Raw genomic sequence first — 16198 nt, 5'->3', positions numbered from 1 at the left:
AAACACTGGCATTTTACAATAGAAAAACTTTCTGTTGAAAAATTCCCAGCAAATTTCTATTTATATATTATATACACTTTTGGAAAATGTACTACATCTGAGAAAAAAAAAAAGAAACCATTCTTAGTTACTCAGATCCATGTGGATATATGGGATATGTCCACGCTATTTTGAACCATTTCCTTAACTGTTTTAAGAATGGAGCTAAATATCTGTCGATCATTAAGTTATAGAAATCTAATATAATTCTGCAATATTTATTTCTCTTCTCCCTCAGAGCCTTACCTCTGTCTCTTCCCTTTTCTCTTATACCCTGCAGCATTAAGCCTCAAGCAGGCAACAGGCTCCTTAGGGCATGACCCTCTTGTGCTTTAATTGACCATGAAAGTCATGTGTGTATAATCTGATGCTTTGCAGTCTTGTATTCTGCTCTTTGTGGGCAGTTATGAAAAAGCCAGATGGAGCCAGAAGTACACAACTCTGACTCAAATTATTTGTCCTGGCGTGACTTTATTGTCTTTAGCTGAATTACTTCCACGTTGCATCAGTACAAGGGTCACCAGATTCCAAGTATAAAGTAGCCAACAAGAGCCTGACGTTGTCCTTGTTGCAGCCAAGGACAGAAATTCCTCATTTTCTAGCAATAATGTTTGACCCAGTTAGAAGTAAATAGAATGGTTACAAGAATTAATAGCCCAGTTTTTGGCATTTGGCTTTTATGTTACCCTCATGAAACTTTTTTCAGTTAGTATCGACAGAATACACCAAATCCACCAAAACAGCAATCTCCTTCTCCACCACCACTGTTGTGGGTGTCACTGAGCCAAAGCCCTTTAAGAAGCCAGTGCAGTGGCTGTTGACAGTATCCCCCCCATGCTGCTGGAGGCAGAGTTCCTTTCTTCCTGAGGCCCACACTAATGTTTTTTTCACCTGCTGGATATTAGAGGAATGCTGTTTTGTTACTTACCTTTATATTATTATTTGCAACACTTGCAAAGTTGCTAGCTCTACCAGAACCATAATTTCATACAAAATGAGGTAGCAAAGAAACTTGTGTTCGGTGTGGGTGGTGAAAAAGCATGTCCAGAAATCAGGGGTAATATCATGGAGATGTACTGTAGATATACCTAAGGTGGTTCCTTTTGGCCTGCTTTAGGAAATCTGTGTATATTTAGAAGTGTCAGTTGTGATGCAGCCTTAGGCTGCCGACAGCCTGTCACACGAGCAGAGCCTGGAGTACGTGTAGCAGCGCAGTGCACGCGTGACCGGGCCTGTCCGGCTGGGGCTGATGACATTACTGAGCAAGTTCGACCTGTTTTTGATTTCTCATCACCCCAGATTATAATTATTCCTCATTATTTTGCACATTTGTCATATCTTTGGGTCTTGTCCAGGGAACCTTTGTGCTAGGCCATGTATAAACACAGAGACAAGCCCATTTCCTCTCTTTGACATTTTTTCATCTGATTGTTTTAGCCCTGGATTTGCTTTTGTTACTGGTACCAGCAGGAACTCTGGAAGAGCTCTGCCAGCTTTTCCAGTGGCTCTGCAATTCAGAGACACAAATCCTTGCAGTGTCATGCTGAGCTGGGGTTCATACAATTGACAGTCTCTTTGTTCCTTCCTCAGCTCTGGGTTGCCTTTGCATATTCATCCTGCACAGGACCCGGGCTCTCTTCCATTTTGACAAGTGCTCAGAGCATACACTGTGCAAGAGGCTTCCATGCCCAAAAATTCACCAGAGGTGGACTCTCTGGCTGTGTTAGCCTTTCTTCTGTCAGGTAATGCTCCAGTCCATGTCTGATAAGGCACATGTCCATGGAAATATGGACAAAGGAACTTTTAAGCATATCTTTTCATGGCAGCTGAATGCTCTGTCTTGCGTGAAATCCTTGTATTCAGAAGGATGAAGGATACAGAGGGTACAGATTCCAGGTGTAACCCTTTTTTTGTTGCAAAATACAGCTTGTGTTTTCCTTCAGAAAACTGAGATTAAAGGAATTATAAAAGAAGCCATGCAAGAAAATGAGATGCTGCTATCATGAGGCTATCACTGGTTTATGCAGGCAGCTGTATGTATTTCTCTTGCTGTTAGTGTGCCCCAGCACATTATACATGCTCTTTATCTTACTGGCTGCTAAAGGCATTTCTGTGACATCCACTGTTCATCACATCTACATCAAGGCTGTGTGTAACAAGAAGCTGGGAAGGAATTTGGACTCTGAAAGCCGGGATTGTGTTTGCACCTACTGAGAGGTTTGTGCTGGGTTCATGGGTGAGCCATTTCACTTCTTCATTTGGGGAGTGGATGTAGCTATGGGTGACCTAAGCCACTGACTTGGCTGATATTTCCAGAATGCTAATGACCTTCACTGACCCTATGCCATGTCAGCAGGAAGAAACAGGAGACAAGTAGGTGCACTGTTGTTCATGCACAGTGGGGAGTCTGTTTAGTGTGAGTTACAATGCCTAAGTGTTCAGAGGAAATTGTTCAGATTTTAGAAAATAATTTTTAAAAGGGTAACATAAAAATGCACACTTCCGTATCTGTTGTTTGAGGCGTTCCAAGCGGGAAATGGAAAAGTTCAGGGAGGGAACTAGGGAAGAAGAGAAAAGATGCATATCTCATGTTCAGTAAGAATGTAGGTTGAAATGACCACAGAGATGACCACTGTGTCCTGGTAAACAGAGGCTAAATCTTACACCTTTAGAGAAAATAATAGAATGATTTCGCTGACAAGAGAATGCTTCTTCATGCTGCACCATGTACTCTTAAGGCACATGGTGTGACTCTTGGGAATGGGCCTGTGCAGGGCTAAGAGTTGGACTCGATGATCCTTGTGCGTCCCTTCCAACTCAGCATATTCTTTGATTCTGTGATTTGTCTTGAACTTCTTTCCCTTTTTGTCTTTTAATAAGCCTTTATAAACCAGCTGATCAGGAAGAAACTGTATGAACACAGGCTCTGCTTCCACAGGTACATGTGCACACATGCACACCCACCCACACCCTAGCTCAGATCCACGTCCCTGGAGCTCATCTGTATTCTCAGCTTAAAAATAACAGAACATAAGCAGCAGCTTGAATGTTGTATTTAGAAACATAGTTGTTTCTATGGCTGTTCCCATCAGGTTCCTAGAACCCTTTGCCAAAAGGGAGTGCTCCAGGTGTTTTGCAGTGTTTTTTGGAAGCTGAGGGTGGCAGTGGGACAGCACTCCAGCTCTCTGTGAGGTCCCAGCACCAGGACTGCTCACCAATAGCAGCCTCTATATATCTGTTCTCTTTCCCGGAGTATATCCAACTGGTGATTCAGTTATTCATTACTCCATCTTTGCTTGGAGCCTCCTGATAGAAAGCACTGGATGTGCCCCTGGGAGGATACCCACTGGGATCCTGAAACAAGATGGAAGGAAAATAGGGAAAAACTATAGGAACACTCAAGATGATGCCTTTCTTCTGTGTGCTTGCCTGGCTTTAAAATCTAACTATATACATGTTTATTTTAAAATCATTGCATTATATTTTCCAATTTTATGTAGAGAAAATTCTTGAAATTAAGTCTGAAGTTATCAGTTCCTGATTTTGGCAACACAGGCCCTCATCAAATGCTTCACTGAGGTTTGTTTCAGTCCTGCCGAGCCCAAGCACAGGCAGAACAATCCCCAGCCTGTTGCACCTTCACAAGCCCCACTTGTCTCACCTTTGTTCAGATACCAGAAATGACACAGCACACCTCCTTGCTTTATCCTATTTATAGTCTTTTCTGGCAAATGTTTATTTTCATTTTGGCAGTGGCAGAAAAGGGGTTTTAACTTTTTAGTTACATTGTTTCTGGGCTGATTTGGAAAAATGTTCTCTTTCTCTCTCATCCCTGCTCCAGCTGCTTGTCTCATGAGTAGATGATATGTTAAGAGAAAGGTCTTATCAGACTTTCACTACATCCACACTCTCCCTTTTTAAACCTCATTATTTTGCTACTCTATCCATCTAGATTGGTTGACTGAAAACTTATTTTCAGTAGAGTGGTTTCTTATTTGAAGTTTTTCATTAGTGGGAATGAACCATGCCCAGAGTACTCACAGAACACCAGTTTGCCATAGGATTGTAGATAAAATGCCTCATGCTCCCATTCCATGTATCTGAAAGTGATAAAAGAAATTAATCAGTTAGAGGCCATGCAGAATATTCAATAAGGATATCCTCTGTTATAGCAGTTGTGGGTTATTTCTCAATACATGGTAGTGGAAAATTTGTATAGAAGATCCTCCCGTCTCTGTGCAGTTTTGCTGCTTGTCCTTGTCTGCAGATGGGTTTCTGTTGAGTTTGCTGTCAGTTTTCTTTGCCTACCGTAGTGAATGCAGTCCAGCACTGCTCTTTGGTGTTTTTTTTAAATTTATTTTAATTTGTTTTTAAATTTCCACTGATAACTTTAAAGAGAAAATAGCAAATTGTTTCATGAAACAAACATGACAGAATAAATTAGTTACAGGTTAAAGAGTTTTTTCAAAGAGATGGTAAGTAAAGTTTTTGACAATATCTACATGACCAAAAAGGTTAAACTCCGCTTTCAAAATTTACGTGATATGAGGGACATTTTTCCAGTTGATTGCCAGTGGAAAAGCATTGAGGTATTTCAGAAGATGTGATCCAGAACCCTGAGCTATCTCTTCTGCAGTGGAATTGCTTTTTATGATTACAGATTGCAGAGATGTTGCAAGTGAAGCTGCATTTCCTTCATGAACTTACATTGCCCTGACTCATTTTATTTGCATTTCTTTTAAAAGGCTGGGATGCCATTATGGATTGGAAAGATGTCTTATCAGGAGGAGAAAAACAAAGGATGGGCATGGCTCGGATGTTTTACCACAAGTAAGTGTTAAGATTCATTCCTTAAGTAGTGTGGAAAATGAGGAAGAGTTTTGCAGGTTTCCTGTTACAGTTTGAGCTGTAGTAGGCTATAATCTGCATGCAATATGCAACACTGCCAGACAGTTGCATAGGACCTGCATAAACCTTGTTGTTTATTCATACAAGTTCTGCCTTCAGTTTGGGCAATGCTTCTTAAGCTTTGCTTTTGGAAACATAACATTATCTTTTTGAGATATTAATTTCTTTAACATCTCAGGCACAAACATCTTCCCTCCTACAAATGTGGCAGAAATCCGATGGACTATTGCAGAAGCTCTTGGAGTTTGATAGCCAAGCTCCAGAACCTTTTGGTTTTGGTTTTAGAGACTGCAAGCACACAAAGGCAGCCCAGTCCACACAGGGCAGTCAGTGGAAGGCTGCTGAGTCTGCTGTATCTACTGCCCAACTCGCTGATAGGACAAAATAACCCCAGGTCAAACTAGGACATAGAATTTAGATCACTGTGTACTCAGATGGACCAGGAAATAAACCCCATTTTTCCTGGAAGTTGTCTCTGCACCTGAATAATGCATGGAAACTTTATGTTGTTGCTAGCCAGCCTCCAGCTGTAAATGAGAGACAGCTGTCTGGCAAAAATAGCTCTCTCCTTTCTGTTGTTGTTTCAACTAAACGTCATACACGAGAATACTGTCCAAAACCTGGAAGAGTAATGTTCTTTATCTGCTTTTGAAAGGCCAAAATATGCATTGCTGGACGAATGTACAAGTGCTGTAAGCATTGATGTCGAAGGAAAGATATTCCAAGCTGCAAAAGCTGCTGGGATATCCCTACTTTCCATAACACACAGACCTTCTCTTTGGTGAGTATGTTCAGGGCTTTATCATCATCCTTGCTTTCAGCTTTCTGACAGGCAGTGGATTGGCCTTTACTCTTTCTACTCGGGCAGTTTAATCTGTATCTACTTACTGTTTAATCAGTAGCTACTGCACTTTCTAAGATAACTTGTCTACAGCTATAGTGATTTAAATTAATTTAGCATTGATTTTTTTAATTCCTTGAAACTTATTTATTCCTCACTCTTATTTTTTTTAATGTGTTTCAGTTATTAGCATGCAGGTGTCTAAGAGGCAATTAATAAGTCTACACCACAGCCACAGTAGATATCACCAAGTTATTCTGTAAAGGTGACAAGATACATGAGGTGTCCTGGGGAAGTTTAGCAGTGCAGGGAGAAGATGGGAAACTTGACAAGTGGTTAAACTTTTTTCTTCCATAGGAGTATTACATCTGGCTTTTTAACTTCAAGTCCTATGTTCTCTAACTGCAGCATTTGTGAGCTTTCAAATATGATCATCTATTAAAATAAAAAATATTAGAATTCTGAGAAGCGTCGTTCTAGGAGGGAGTACTAAGTTTGGAAGAGTCCCTCCAAGGAAATAAATGTAGTTAATATATAAATGAGACCAAGGAGGTGTAAGCTGGCTTTAACAGAGACTACTTGTTCTGAACTCCTAGATCCTACTGTCAGACTGTTTGCTTTTTTTAAAATTGATGGAAAAAAAATCCATTATTAGTATGTTACCTCAAAGGAAAGAAATTGTATCAGCATGTGCTTCCCTGATAAGGAACCGTTTCCCCAGAATTCCTTCTTCCTCTGTGTAGATGATGAGAGTGGAAATGCTTATTTTTGAATCAAGACCTAAATGTTAAGAAAAAATGAGTATTCTGATAGAAAAAATATTCACATGGACTTTTGGTTTTAAAATAATTTAAATTACACTTATAAAGAAAAGAAATATTTAATTTTGTTTAAGTTTGGTGGTTTTGTTAAAACCACTGCTCAAGAAAACAGGTATTTGAGAGCATCTCACCCATAAATGATTATGAGAGGGAAGTTATTCAAAAGACGTTTTGAGAAAGATCTTTTGAGTTCAGTTTTCTACCAGCATTTCTTGTTTCCTAGTATTATTGCTATTCAGGAAGGCTTGGGATTGCTCTTGTAATTTCCACAGTATTACTGAAATGATCAGAAATCTGGTGATTTGTGTGGTTCTAGTGAAATAAAGAGAAATGCTGACTATTTAGAAATAAGCATACCTTTAACTTATGTATGCTTTCACAGGGACTGCACTGCAGAGTAAAAAAATGTGTTCCCCTGCTATTTTCTCCTCCTGAAGATTATATCAGGAAATATTTACTCTTTTAATCAAAATGTTGATAAAAACTTTCCTAGACCACAGACGCTGGACATCTCAGTCAGCTCTTAGTTCCTTGATTTTTTGGGTTTTGGTGGGGCAAAACTAGAGGGATAGATATGGGGTCACAAAAGACAATATGCAGGAAGTGCTGAATGTAAGTCTGGAGATGACTCTTTTTTGAGTCCCATGTCTTAAGCCATTGAGCTTATTAAACTGTCACATTCCCTGGATGGGATTTATAATCACTGTTTTATGATGCATTTCATCTCTATAATTTATAGTGATAAATTACGCAGTCATATCGGCAGCTCTGAGGGAACTCTCTGCTCTTGCTCTTGTACCTCCTGATAAATGTCTTGTCAGGTCTTGACAAACTCCACATATACACCTTTGAATATTTTCAGTGCACACACCCTGATACTCACTGAAAGATCTGTGACTCCTACACAGACTCTTTCATTTTGGCTCCTTGCAAACCAAACCATGTTTTAGGACTGAAGTTACCTTTAGCCAACCTTAGAAAATGCAGGGAACAAACTGGGTGTAATTTGAACAAACTCAAGTTTTATCAGTAGCAGCAGGTGCACTGTGCCTGCTCACTGTATTTTCCTCTAAGGAGGTAACACATCTCTCAGAAAGCGGCGTAAATGAAATAAACTGGGCCTACCATTCCTGAGGAGAAGCAGACCGTGTCTGTCGCTGCTGTTCAAGGCCCTGGAGAAAAAGGCATTTGATGCAGTTGAAGTGAAGGCAACTGTAGCCACAGACGGTGTTTCCAGGAGGGAGGCCACCACCTAGGCCAGGGACAGCAGATGATGAGGGAGCCACCACTGCAGGTGAGGGCCTCCTTGAGCCCGGCCACGTGGGCAGCGACTGCCCCACTGGGAGCCCACAGCGGTGCCGAGAGCTGACAGCAGGCACCCCGCTGCTGCAGCTCGCTGGTTGGCCTAGGGAGGCCCTGGTGACAGACTTTGAAATGCCCAAATCCCTCACGCAAGACTGTCCCGGGATGTTGAGTCATTGAAGAAAAGGCCTTACCCAGAGATCCAGGACTGGACACCTCTCAAATTCCTGAGAGGCACCATTGAGAAGAGACAAAGACATCCAGATTTGTGTGCAAAAATGGGCCATCTATTCCCTGAGCCATTACTAATGTTTTGATTTCTGCTGCAGGAAGTACCACACTCACTTGCTGCAGTTTGACGGGCAAGGCGGCTGGCGTTTCGAGCAGTTGGACACCGCTATCCGTTTATCACTGAGTGAGGAAAAACAGAGACTGGAATCTCAGCTTGCAGGAATTCCTAAAATGCAGCAGAGACTGAATGAACTGTGTAAAATCCTGGGAGAAGACTCAGTGCTTAAAACAATGGACAAAGAGGAATAAATAATTTATGTTTTATGTTTTTAAAAGTATTTTTTTAGTTAAGAGCATTACAAACTCAGCCATTATCCTTTGCATGCATTGTGATAGAGGCTTAGAGCATAGCAAAACACAGCCAGCGGAAAATAATGCTCTGAATGCTATGTAAGACTTTAGCATTTTAGTATTAAGGAAGAAAGAGGTTGAACTGTGAAAAGAAAATAAGCAAGTGCACAGAGTGTAAGATTAGTCGTTGCAGCTTATGTTAATTCCTAGTGAAAGCCCGATTCACTGCAAGAAATGGCCAACACGCTTAGGTTTTGTAGGTGAATTTTTGCCTGAGACTTGGCCTGCAGAATGTGCTCTTGTACCAGGTTACTGTGCATATGATATGCCTGCTACGCAGAGCAACCGGGCATGAAACTCAGGCATGGAGCACGGCAGAGGCAGTATCTGGGTGAGTATGCAGATGCGTACAAAAATCTCATCTGGGTATAAGAAACATTCTCTCAGCCCATGTGAAACCAGACTTCTCTTCTACTACTGAATCGTATACACACCCTTACCTGCATTTTTATAGAAATAACGTAATAGGCTGACCAGAAGACAACTGTCTGAGCAACCCACTACCCCCGTGATGGAGAAGCAGGGATAGAGGTAAATAATGTACTTGTGCTGTACTTTTTGCCACTACGCATAGCTCCAGAGGCTCCTTGCCCTTCGTGATGCATCAGTTCCTTTGGGGGATTATCTATATCCCTTACTCCGTAACCTCTGGTGGTGTGGATGGAGCACTGGGCCTGGCATCAAGTGACTTAGTTTTCACTTGACTAAATCATTCATCTGCTCTACGTGTCTGATCCAGACGGTATCCATCTCTGTTCCTCCACTGGTATAATCACAATAGATACGCTTGTTTGTTCCATGAGACGCTTTGTGACAGGAAGGACTGTAGGAGAAAGAAAGGTCTGAATTCTCAGGCGTGGCTGTCCTGCCTGTTAAAATCTCAGCATTTATAAAGGTCTGTGAAAAGAGCATTTTGTAACCACTAATTAATATGCCTGCCATATTTTGGTGGAGTGGCTGAACACTGCCCTCACCGAGAGCAAATGCACTGGTTAACAGCTTTGCTTTCAGATGCACTCACTGATTGTCCCATCTGCTTTACAGTGAGTAGGAACATAGTCCCCAGTCAGTCAAAAGGTGCTTTAACAGAATGGCCTGAGACAGTACTGGCTTGCGTGCCTTGCTGGAGGCAAAACCTGGAGATTTAGAAATAAAGATGTGAATGTATTTAAGAGCTCCTGCTCTCTCTGACTGCAAGTGCATGGCAAAAGAGCAGCTCAGGAGTGAAGGTCAGATGCAGTAAGAGGCTTTGCGGATGGGTAAATGAGCCTTAGCTGAGATATAGTGATCCTCAAGTTTGTTAGTTCTTTTTTTCCCAGAAATGTGATTCCTTAGAAGGTTTGTGTCTGTTGCTCTTAGTCTGAGAAAGGCAGTGCATAAGCTGTTAGGCACTGCTAAAGAAAGGAGAAATATTTTAGGGGCATTTGCTGAGATGGAAATGCTTGAGCACCCTGAAGTTAATAGAAACTGTTACCTTTTTCTGATTACTTCAAGAACAGGGGGAAGGTGAATTAGCTCCATCTGCCAAATCCTAGTCCAGTGCACTAATAATTAGCCCATATTCCTTCTTACTGTGTGCTCAGCTTCATGTTTGGTATGGCACTTGCACCAGAAAGTGGAATAAGTCTGCTCCCTCCAGAGTCTGTAGCTTGATTGTAACCCTCTAACTTATCCTGGTGACAGCAGTTTGTTCCTTTCATTAGTTGTCGCTGAAATTTTTGCCCCCTGAGACATCCCACTGACATGGAAAGGAATGCTCTTGGGAACCTTTGAAAGGGCTGAAAAATTAAGGTTCAAGAAGTTCTGTTAAAAAAACCAAGGAGCAGACTGGAGGTCACTGCTGTGCTAGCTGACATGTGCAGGCATTTTAATTTGCAAGTGTCTCTGCTTGTCCCTCTCCCTGAAGGCGAGCTTTCCCCCCTCTCATCTTCAAAGCAAAATTCAGAGCTGCAAAGGAAAAAAAGAAGTCAGCCAAGAATCTGTTCTCAGTGAGCATGAATGAGATGACTGATGAGTGTAAAAAGCTTGCACATTTTTGCGTTGTTTCTCTAAGATGTGGTGAATCAGGCGCACACCATACACATGCCCTTGTCCCAGCTGCTGCATATCCTGCTAGCGCAAAACAGCCACCTTTCCCTGGGGGACCTGCAGTGGAGGAAGGGACAGTATCGTTCCCCTCCTCCCCATTAAGCACTTTAATATGTAGCTGGGAGCTGAACCAGGGTTGTCCCCTCCTTAAATGGGTAGGACACTGAAAAGTGTTGAAGAATTGGCCCAGTTTGGTACAGCTCCAGGTATCCCACCAAATCTCTGCCCTGGCCCTTGACTTGCTGGGAGCCATCATGGACAAGTGCAGCATCTGAAATCTGCTGTACGCCTCGCAGAGATCAAAGCTGGCCATCCCTCATGGCACAAAGCAGACATCTTCTGAGGAAACCATGTTTAGTAGAAGAAAGTTTGTTTGCTGGGGTTTTTTTAATGAGATTATGCATAAAACATACAAAAGATATATATGTTACTGATGAAATTTTGATGAAAACTGAAATAATACCAGGATCGATGTCATAGTATTTTCTTTGAAGTTTGACATATATTTCTTGAATCCAGAAATAGACTTAACCATTCCCATTCAGTAATATAATGTAAAATATTCTAGACTCTCACTCAGCTATTCACATTCTCATAGGCATGGCAAGAACATTAGAGGCTGGTATGAGAAAAAAAAAAAACCTCCTCTAAATAGGAACTTTCTGAGTGATAAGGAGCCAGTTTTAGAAGGATTTTCTGTACTGGTGGCTCATTATTTTTACAGCTAGTTCTGTGGCAGAAAGAGAAGCTGCCCTGGAGATATTTTCTGCAAACTTTCTCTGTTGTTCCAAGGGCTAATTGAGACTGGAGTGTTTGTTTCTATTTCTTCAGAGTTTTACAGGGCATAGACCAGCTCCTTTTGTGCTGCTTCAGACCCAGCCGAGCAGAGGTGCACGCTCCCTGCTCAGGAATAACTCAGGGAGACAGTTCTGGAGCTGAGGCCTGGGGAGCACATGGCCCTTGCTAGTGCCAGAGGATGCAGCAGTGGAATGAGAGATGCTTATCAGTGTTTGTTCCCTTGCTGCCATTCAGGAGCTGTGACTCCCTCGGAGGCCCAGGAAGTGACTTTTTGGTCTTCTCTCTGCCTGTCATATCTAGCTGGAGCTGGCCAGATCCTGCTCGTTGTGTCCCAGCATCTGTGCATTCAGGGCAGGATACTGCACAGTGCTGAGCACACCTGGCCCTCCACCCCAGGGCTCAGGGCAGACTGGACTTGCCTGGGTCTGCATCCCAGAGGAGTACAGGTGCTGAGCAAAATTCATACCAGCCTCAGGCAGGGAGTAACTGTACAATAAAAATACGAGTTCTCCACATCAGTTTGTTCAGATAATGCAGATTTTTGCAAGAATCTTCAGATTGGGAGGACGTGTTTTTTGTGCATGGGATTTCAGTATTTTAATGTGGGAGGAGTTTGTTTTTCACTTAGTTTTGGGACCAGACTCATTCCTAGTTTGGACTTGGAAGCCCTCCTTCTGCAAGCACAGAAAACCCCACATATCTTTTAAAGGATTTTTGAAAACAGTGGGATTTGTATTTGAGTAGGGAATGAAGGACTGGGTAATCACTGGGGTATTTTAAAGAAAATTGCATTAAAAAATTATCTCCTAAAGCAAATGAACACATCTACAGTCCCCTCAATATGTCTGAAAGGTGACAGTGCATGTCAAAGTCAAATTTATGAGCCAGTCGTATAAAGAAATCCCCCTACTGAGCTGTTTGTGATGCTTAAGAGAACTGAATTGCTAATCGAATGTCTTTGTTTTGTTTATGTTTGATATTAATGCCTTTTAAGAGCAGACAATTTATAAAGCAATAAAATATGCTTTCCAGTTGTAATTTATTCCAACCTCAAATAAAAACATGTTGCATTTACTTTGAGTTCGCAGTGTTCCTTATGAGTCACTCCCAAAGCAGTCAGGGCCTTGCCTGCATGTGCTCTGGGAGTCCTTTCCCAGCCCTGGTTTCAGTGATGGAGCAGGAAAGTTTGGGATGGATGTTGTGCGTTTTCAAGTTAAAACAAGTGTTCCTAGATCAAGCTTGCATCTCAAAGGCTGCTGTGATGTTCTCGTGTCTCATGCCCATCCACTTCAGTGTGTACCTGATTGGTGACAGGAAGGTGACAAGAGCTGCCACCCCTTGCTGGGTTGTTCGCAGGGGGACTGGGCACCCAGCAGTGAGCCAGAGGACCATGTCAGTAGTGCAACTTCAGGTGTCCTCAGCAGCATCAGTCCCAAGGGTTGTTATTGTGGTCTTTATAAGATACAGTTATGCATAAAGCACCAATGACACAAATATTAACAAGCAAGTGCCCATGATGGCCTAGCAAAGGAGAGGGTTTTTTCTTGGGGAGCCTGAGGACATGGGCTGACTCCTCAGCTGCCTTGACAGAGCTGGCTGGTGTCTGGCCCCTTCCCAGCCCTGTGGCAGGTGTTGGTGAGGTACTGTATGGTGGCACAGGATCTGGATTATGCAGCTGGGGAGCCAATGATGATGCTGGTCACTTGAGAACTTAAGGTTCTTGAGATTCTTAAGGGTAGCTGAAGGCCAGTCCCCTGTGCCTCCATTCCAGCTACTGCACCCACTCAGACACTGGCAGAGAGCAATGTCCAGGACATGAGCCATCAGAAATGCACTTTTGAGGATCTGTGGGTGGGCTGTAGACCATGCTGGGGCACATGCATCAGACCAGGAGGAGACAGGCTTTATTGCAGTGGGGGAGGTGAGATGAAAGCTCAGGTTGCACTTGAGTTTCACTTTTTTTGACAAATATTTTGGTGTCCACTCCTTGTAGAGCATTCCTGCTTTCTGATCAGGCCCTCAGAGGACTGGTGCCATGTGTTTGAAATGCCATAGTCCTGAGCCATAGTCCCTGTGTGCTGAAGGGTTAAGTATTCCCAGAAGAGAGGGAACAACAAGACTCGTATTATGGGAGCAAAAAGGACTCAGGAAATATTCAGAGCAAAAATGTTCAAAGCCTTCCCACAGGTGAAATTTCCTAGTAAGTGGGGAATATCTGGAAGAACATCTTACACATCTATGGCTTATTTCTGATTATGGTTCACTCTGCAGCACCTGCTTTGTATTTTTTAAATTAGTGTCTTTAACCTCATGCAAGTGAGACTATCTATGAGAGGGTAACAATGACATTTCGAAAATGCACCCACTCAATATAAGTTTTATGTGTCTGAACAATCTGTTTTTAAACAGGTAATTAAGAAAAGGAGAAAGATTGCGATGGGGGCTAATGCAGGGCTGAGAAGCCAGTTGGGTCCTGGGGCTGAGCCCCCAGTGAAAAACTAGGCTGGGATGAAGTCTGGGAAAAACCAGTCCAAGAGAGCCCATGGGGGAAGCCAGATGTTGGAGTAAGAGAATAAAGAAACATGTCTTGGACATAATGTAATTGTGCAATAGCACATTACTTCTCTTATTATCAAACATACTGAGACAAGCTGTCTCTGATACAGCATTTGTAGGATAACACAACAAAAGAAAAATATTCATTTATTGATCAATTTTAGCATTAAAAATTGTCAAAAAAGTTATTTAGGTTGAAATGTCTTTGAAAGAGTTCATATTTGTTGTTTTTGAGAGCTGCATTTCAAATAGATTGGGTTCATAATGCTTTTCATAAAAATTTGGGTCTTTGGGAATTGGAAATTATTCGTGCCTTAAATGATAAGCAAGACATTGAAGGAAAGTCAACTTATTTAATATTTAAAGTAACAAAAAAAAAATTGCATTCAATAATTTCAGTATTCTTGTTCTCAGTTAAAATGTTCTTCTCCTCAGTTATAGGCACACTATGCTATAAATACATCACGTTTATGAGGTATTTCTCTATCAGTTGGTGTTTCCTGTGCTGGTGTGTTTGGAGATCTCTATCTTTATTAGATGGGTTGCACTGGGTCTTCCTTCCCATCTGGGTGCTGGTGTCTTTGATGGCAAGTGGTGGAAGAGAGGGAGTGGAGTGATGAGTGCTGTCAAATATATCTGGGGTTTTTTATAGACATCGTCTGCAAACAGTTTTAGGAAAAGTCTTAAGAAATAATGTCTGCACAACTAAAGTAGTAGCTGACAAGGTACTACTCCAAGTAGAGGTGCAACAACTGGTAGTGGTAAAGCTGGGCTTTGCTTAAATGCCTGCTCACAATAACAAGACATTCTTGCACTGAGCAAACACTTCCCAGCATCACTTTATACCTGCCAAGCTAGGGTAGTTTAAAAGTTACACAGCTCATACTTGTGAAAAACAAATAATACTCTTAATCCTAGCCCACAATTTTCATCAGAGGCCTTTCATAATGTCCTTTGGAGTTTTTCATGGTAACCCATAAGTATAATCCATTCTTAAATAAGAACATGCCTTGTCTGAGCTCTGCTATTCAACCAAAATCCCTTTATAGCCAGTATGAAATGGCAGTCACAGAAGCAAAATTCTGAAAATCCCTATTTTCTTGATAGGTCAAAATGAGCATACAAGGAGGTGCTGTTGCAGTCTTTTATACTGTAATCATGTTACAGAGAATTCAACTTATCGCTCTTTTTCCCTTATGTATGTGTCATATGGCTCATTGCTGAACATCAGAGGATGAGGACTCTGTTTATGGGACTCTTGTTTGCATTATTATGGGTGAAAAAAAGAGTGATTGATGTATTTCATGCCAAGATGAAAGTGGAGGCAAGGCAATCCGGTCTGGGAGAACAACAACAGGGACTTCTGAAGGGAGGTTCAATTCCTCTTTCAAGTCACGGGCTTCTGTCTGACAGAGGGTTTAATTAACAACTAGGAATAAAACTCCAGTGGCAACATTAGTTTTAAAGATATTAAAAAATATCTATTTCTAAAAAAATGAGCCTGATAGATGTTCCCTTACTCAATCTGATCTTGGTTTGTCAATGTCCTGTGATCCACTCGCCCTGCTCTGACTCTGGACAAGGACAGAGCTGTGCCAGTGAGGGCTGGGCCCCTCATCTCCCTGTGGGACACCACCAACGTGCCTGCTCCTCTGCCCCTCAGAGTGCCTCTGGGAAACCTGAGGTTATTGCATTGCCATGGGCTCCAACCTTTCCAAGCTCCTCCCCTCCAACCAAGGATTATTCCCTCAAAAACAATCTTCCCACTCTCTTGACTTTAACTCCTGTTCTTCCTGTCAAAGATTCCAGGAGAGTCAGGAGTTCTCGGGAGCACCTTAAAGGCAAACCAGATCAGATGTGCTGAAGCATGTTCTTACATAGGACATAGTGTAGGGCTGTATCACCAAATATCTGCCTGGCCTGCTGTGAGTGTTCCAAGTTTTTGGTTCATTTTGTTTAGAGCTGGGCAAGGAGATGTGTGTTTACTTTGCTAATTTAGAGCCTCATGCTGCTGCAAGAGGCATAAATGAGATGCAGAAGCTGGAAGTAGAAAAATTCAGACTAATAAAGCAAGGACAGGTTTTACTTCTGATGGGTGCTGGAGTACTGCAGCAGAAAGTGCCTGTTTGGCACAGGGCGTTGTTTGATGGCATCTATGGCTTGTGTTAAACGGTGCCAAACCAGTCCCTCCCGGCCAGCAGGA

General features: G+C 42.1%; 1 protein-coding gene across 1 annotated transcript in view; it reads left to right on the top strand.

The window, feature by feature from the left end:
- ABCD2 (ATP binding cassette subfamily D member 2) overlaps positions 1-12519 on the top strand; it is a 44805-nt gene extending 32286 nt beyond the window's left edge. The window contains exons 8-10 of the mRNA XM_027890131.1: positions 4785-4869; positions 5603-5728; positions 8241-12519. Of these exons, the coding sequence (XP_027745932.1) occupies positions 4785-4869; positions 5603-5728; positions 8241-8451 (422 nt within the window). The 3' untranslated portion in view covers positions 8452-12519. The remainder of the gene's footprint in view (positions 1-4784; positions 4870-5602; positions 5729-8240) is intronic.
- The last annotated feature ends 3679 nt before the right edge of the window (positions 12520-16198 follow it).

This window comes from Empidonax traillii, unplaced genomic scaffold (assembly GCF_003031625.1).
Source record: "Empidonax traillii isolate 1590-97213 ecotype Southwest subspecies unplaced genomic scaffold, ASM303162v1 scaffold277:size2070623, whole genome shotgun sequence".
Classification (NCBI taxonomy): domain Eukaryota; kingdom Metazoa; phylum Chordata; class Aves; order Passeriformes; family Tyrannidae; genus Empidonax; species Empidonax traillii.
This window is presented reverse-complemented; position numbering and strand designations above follow the sequence as displayed.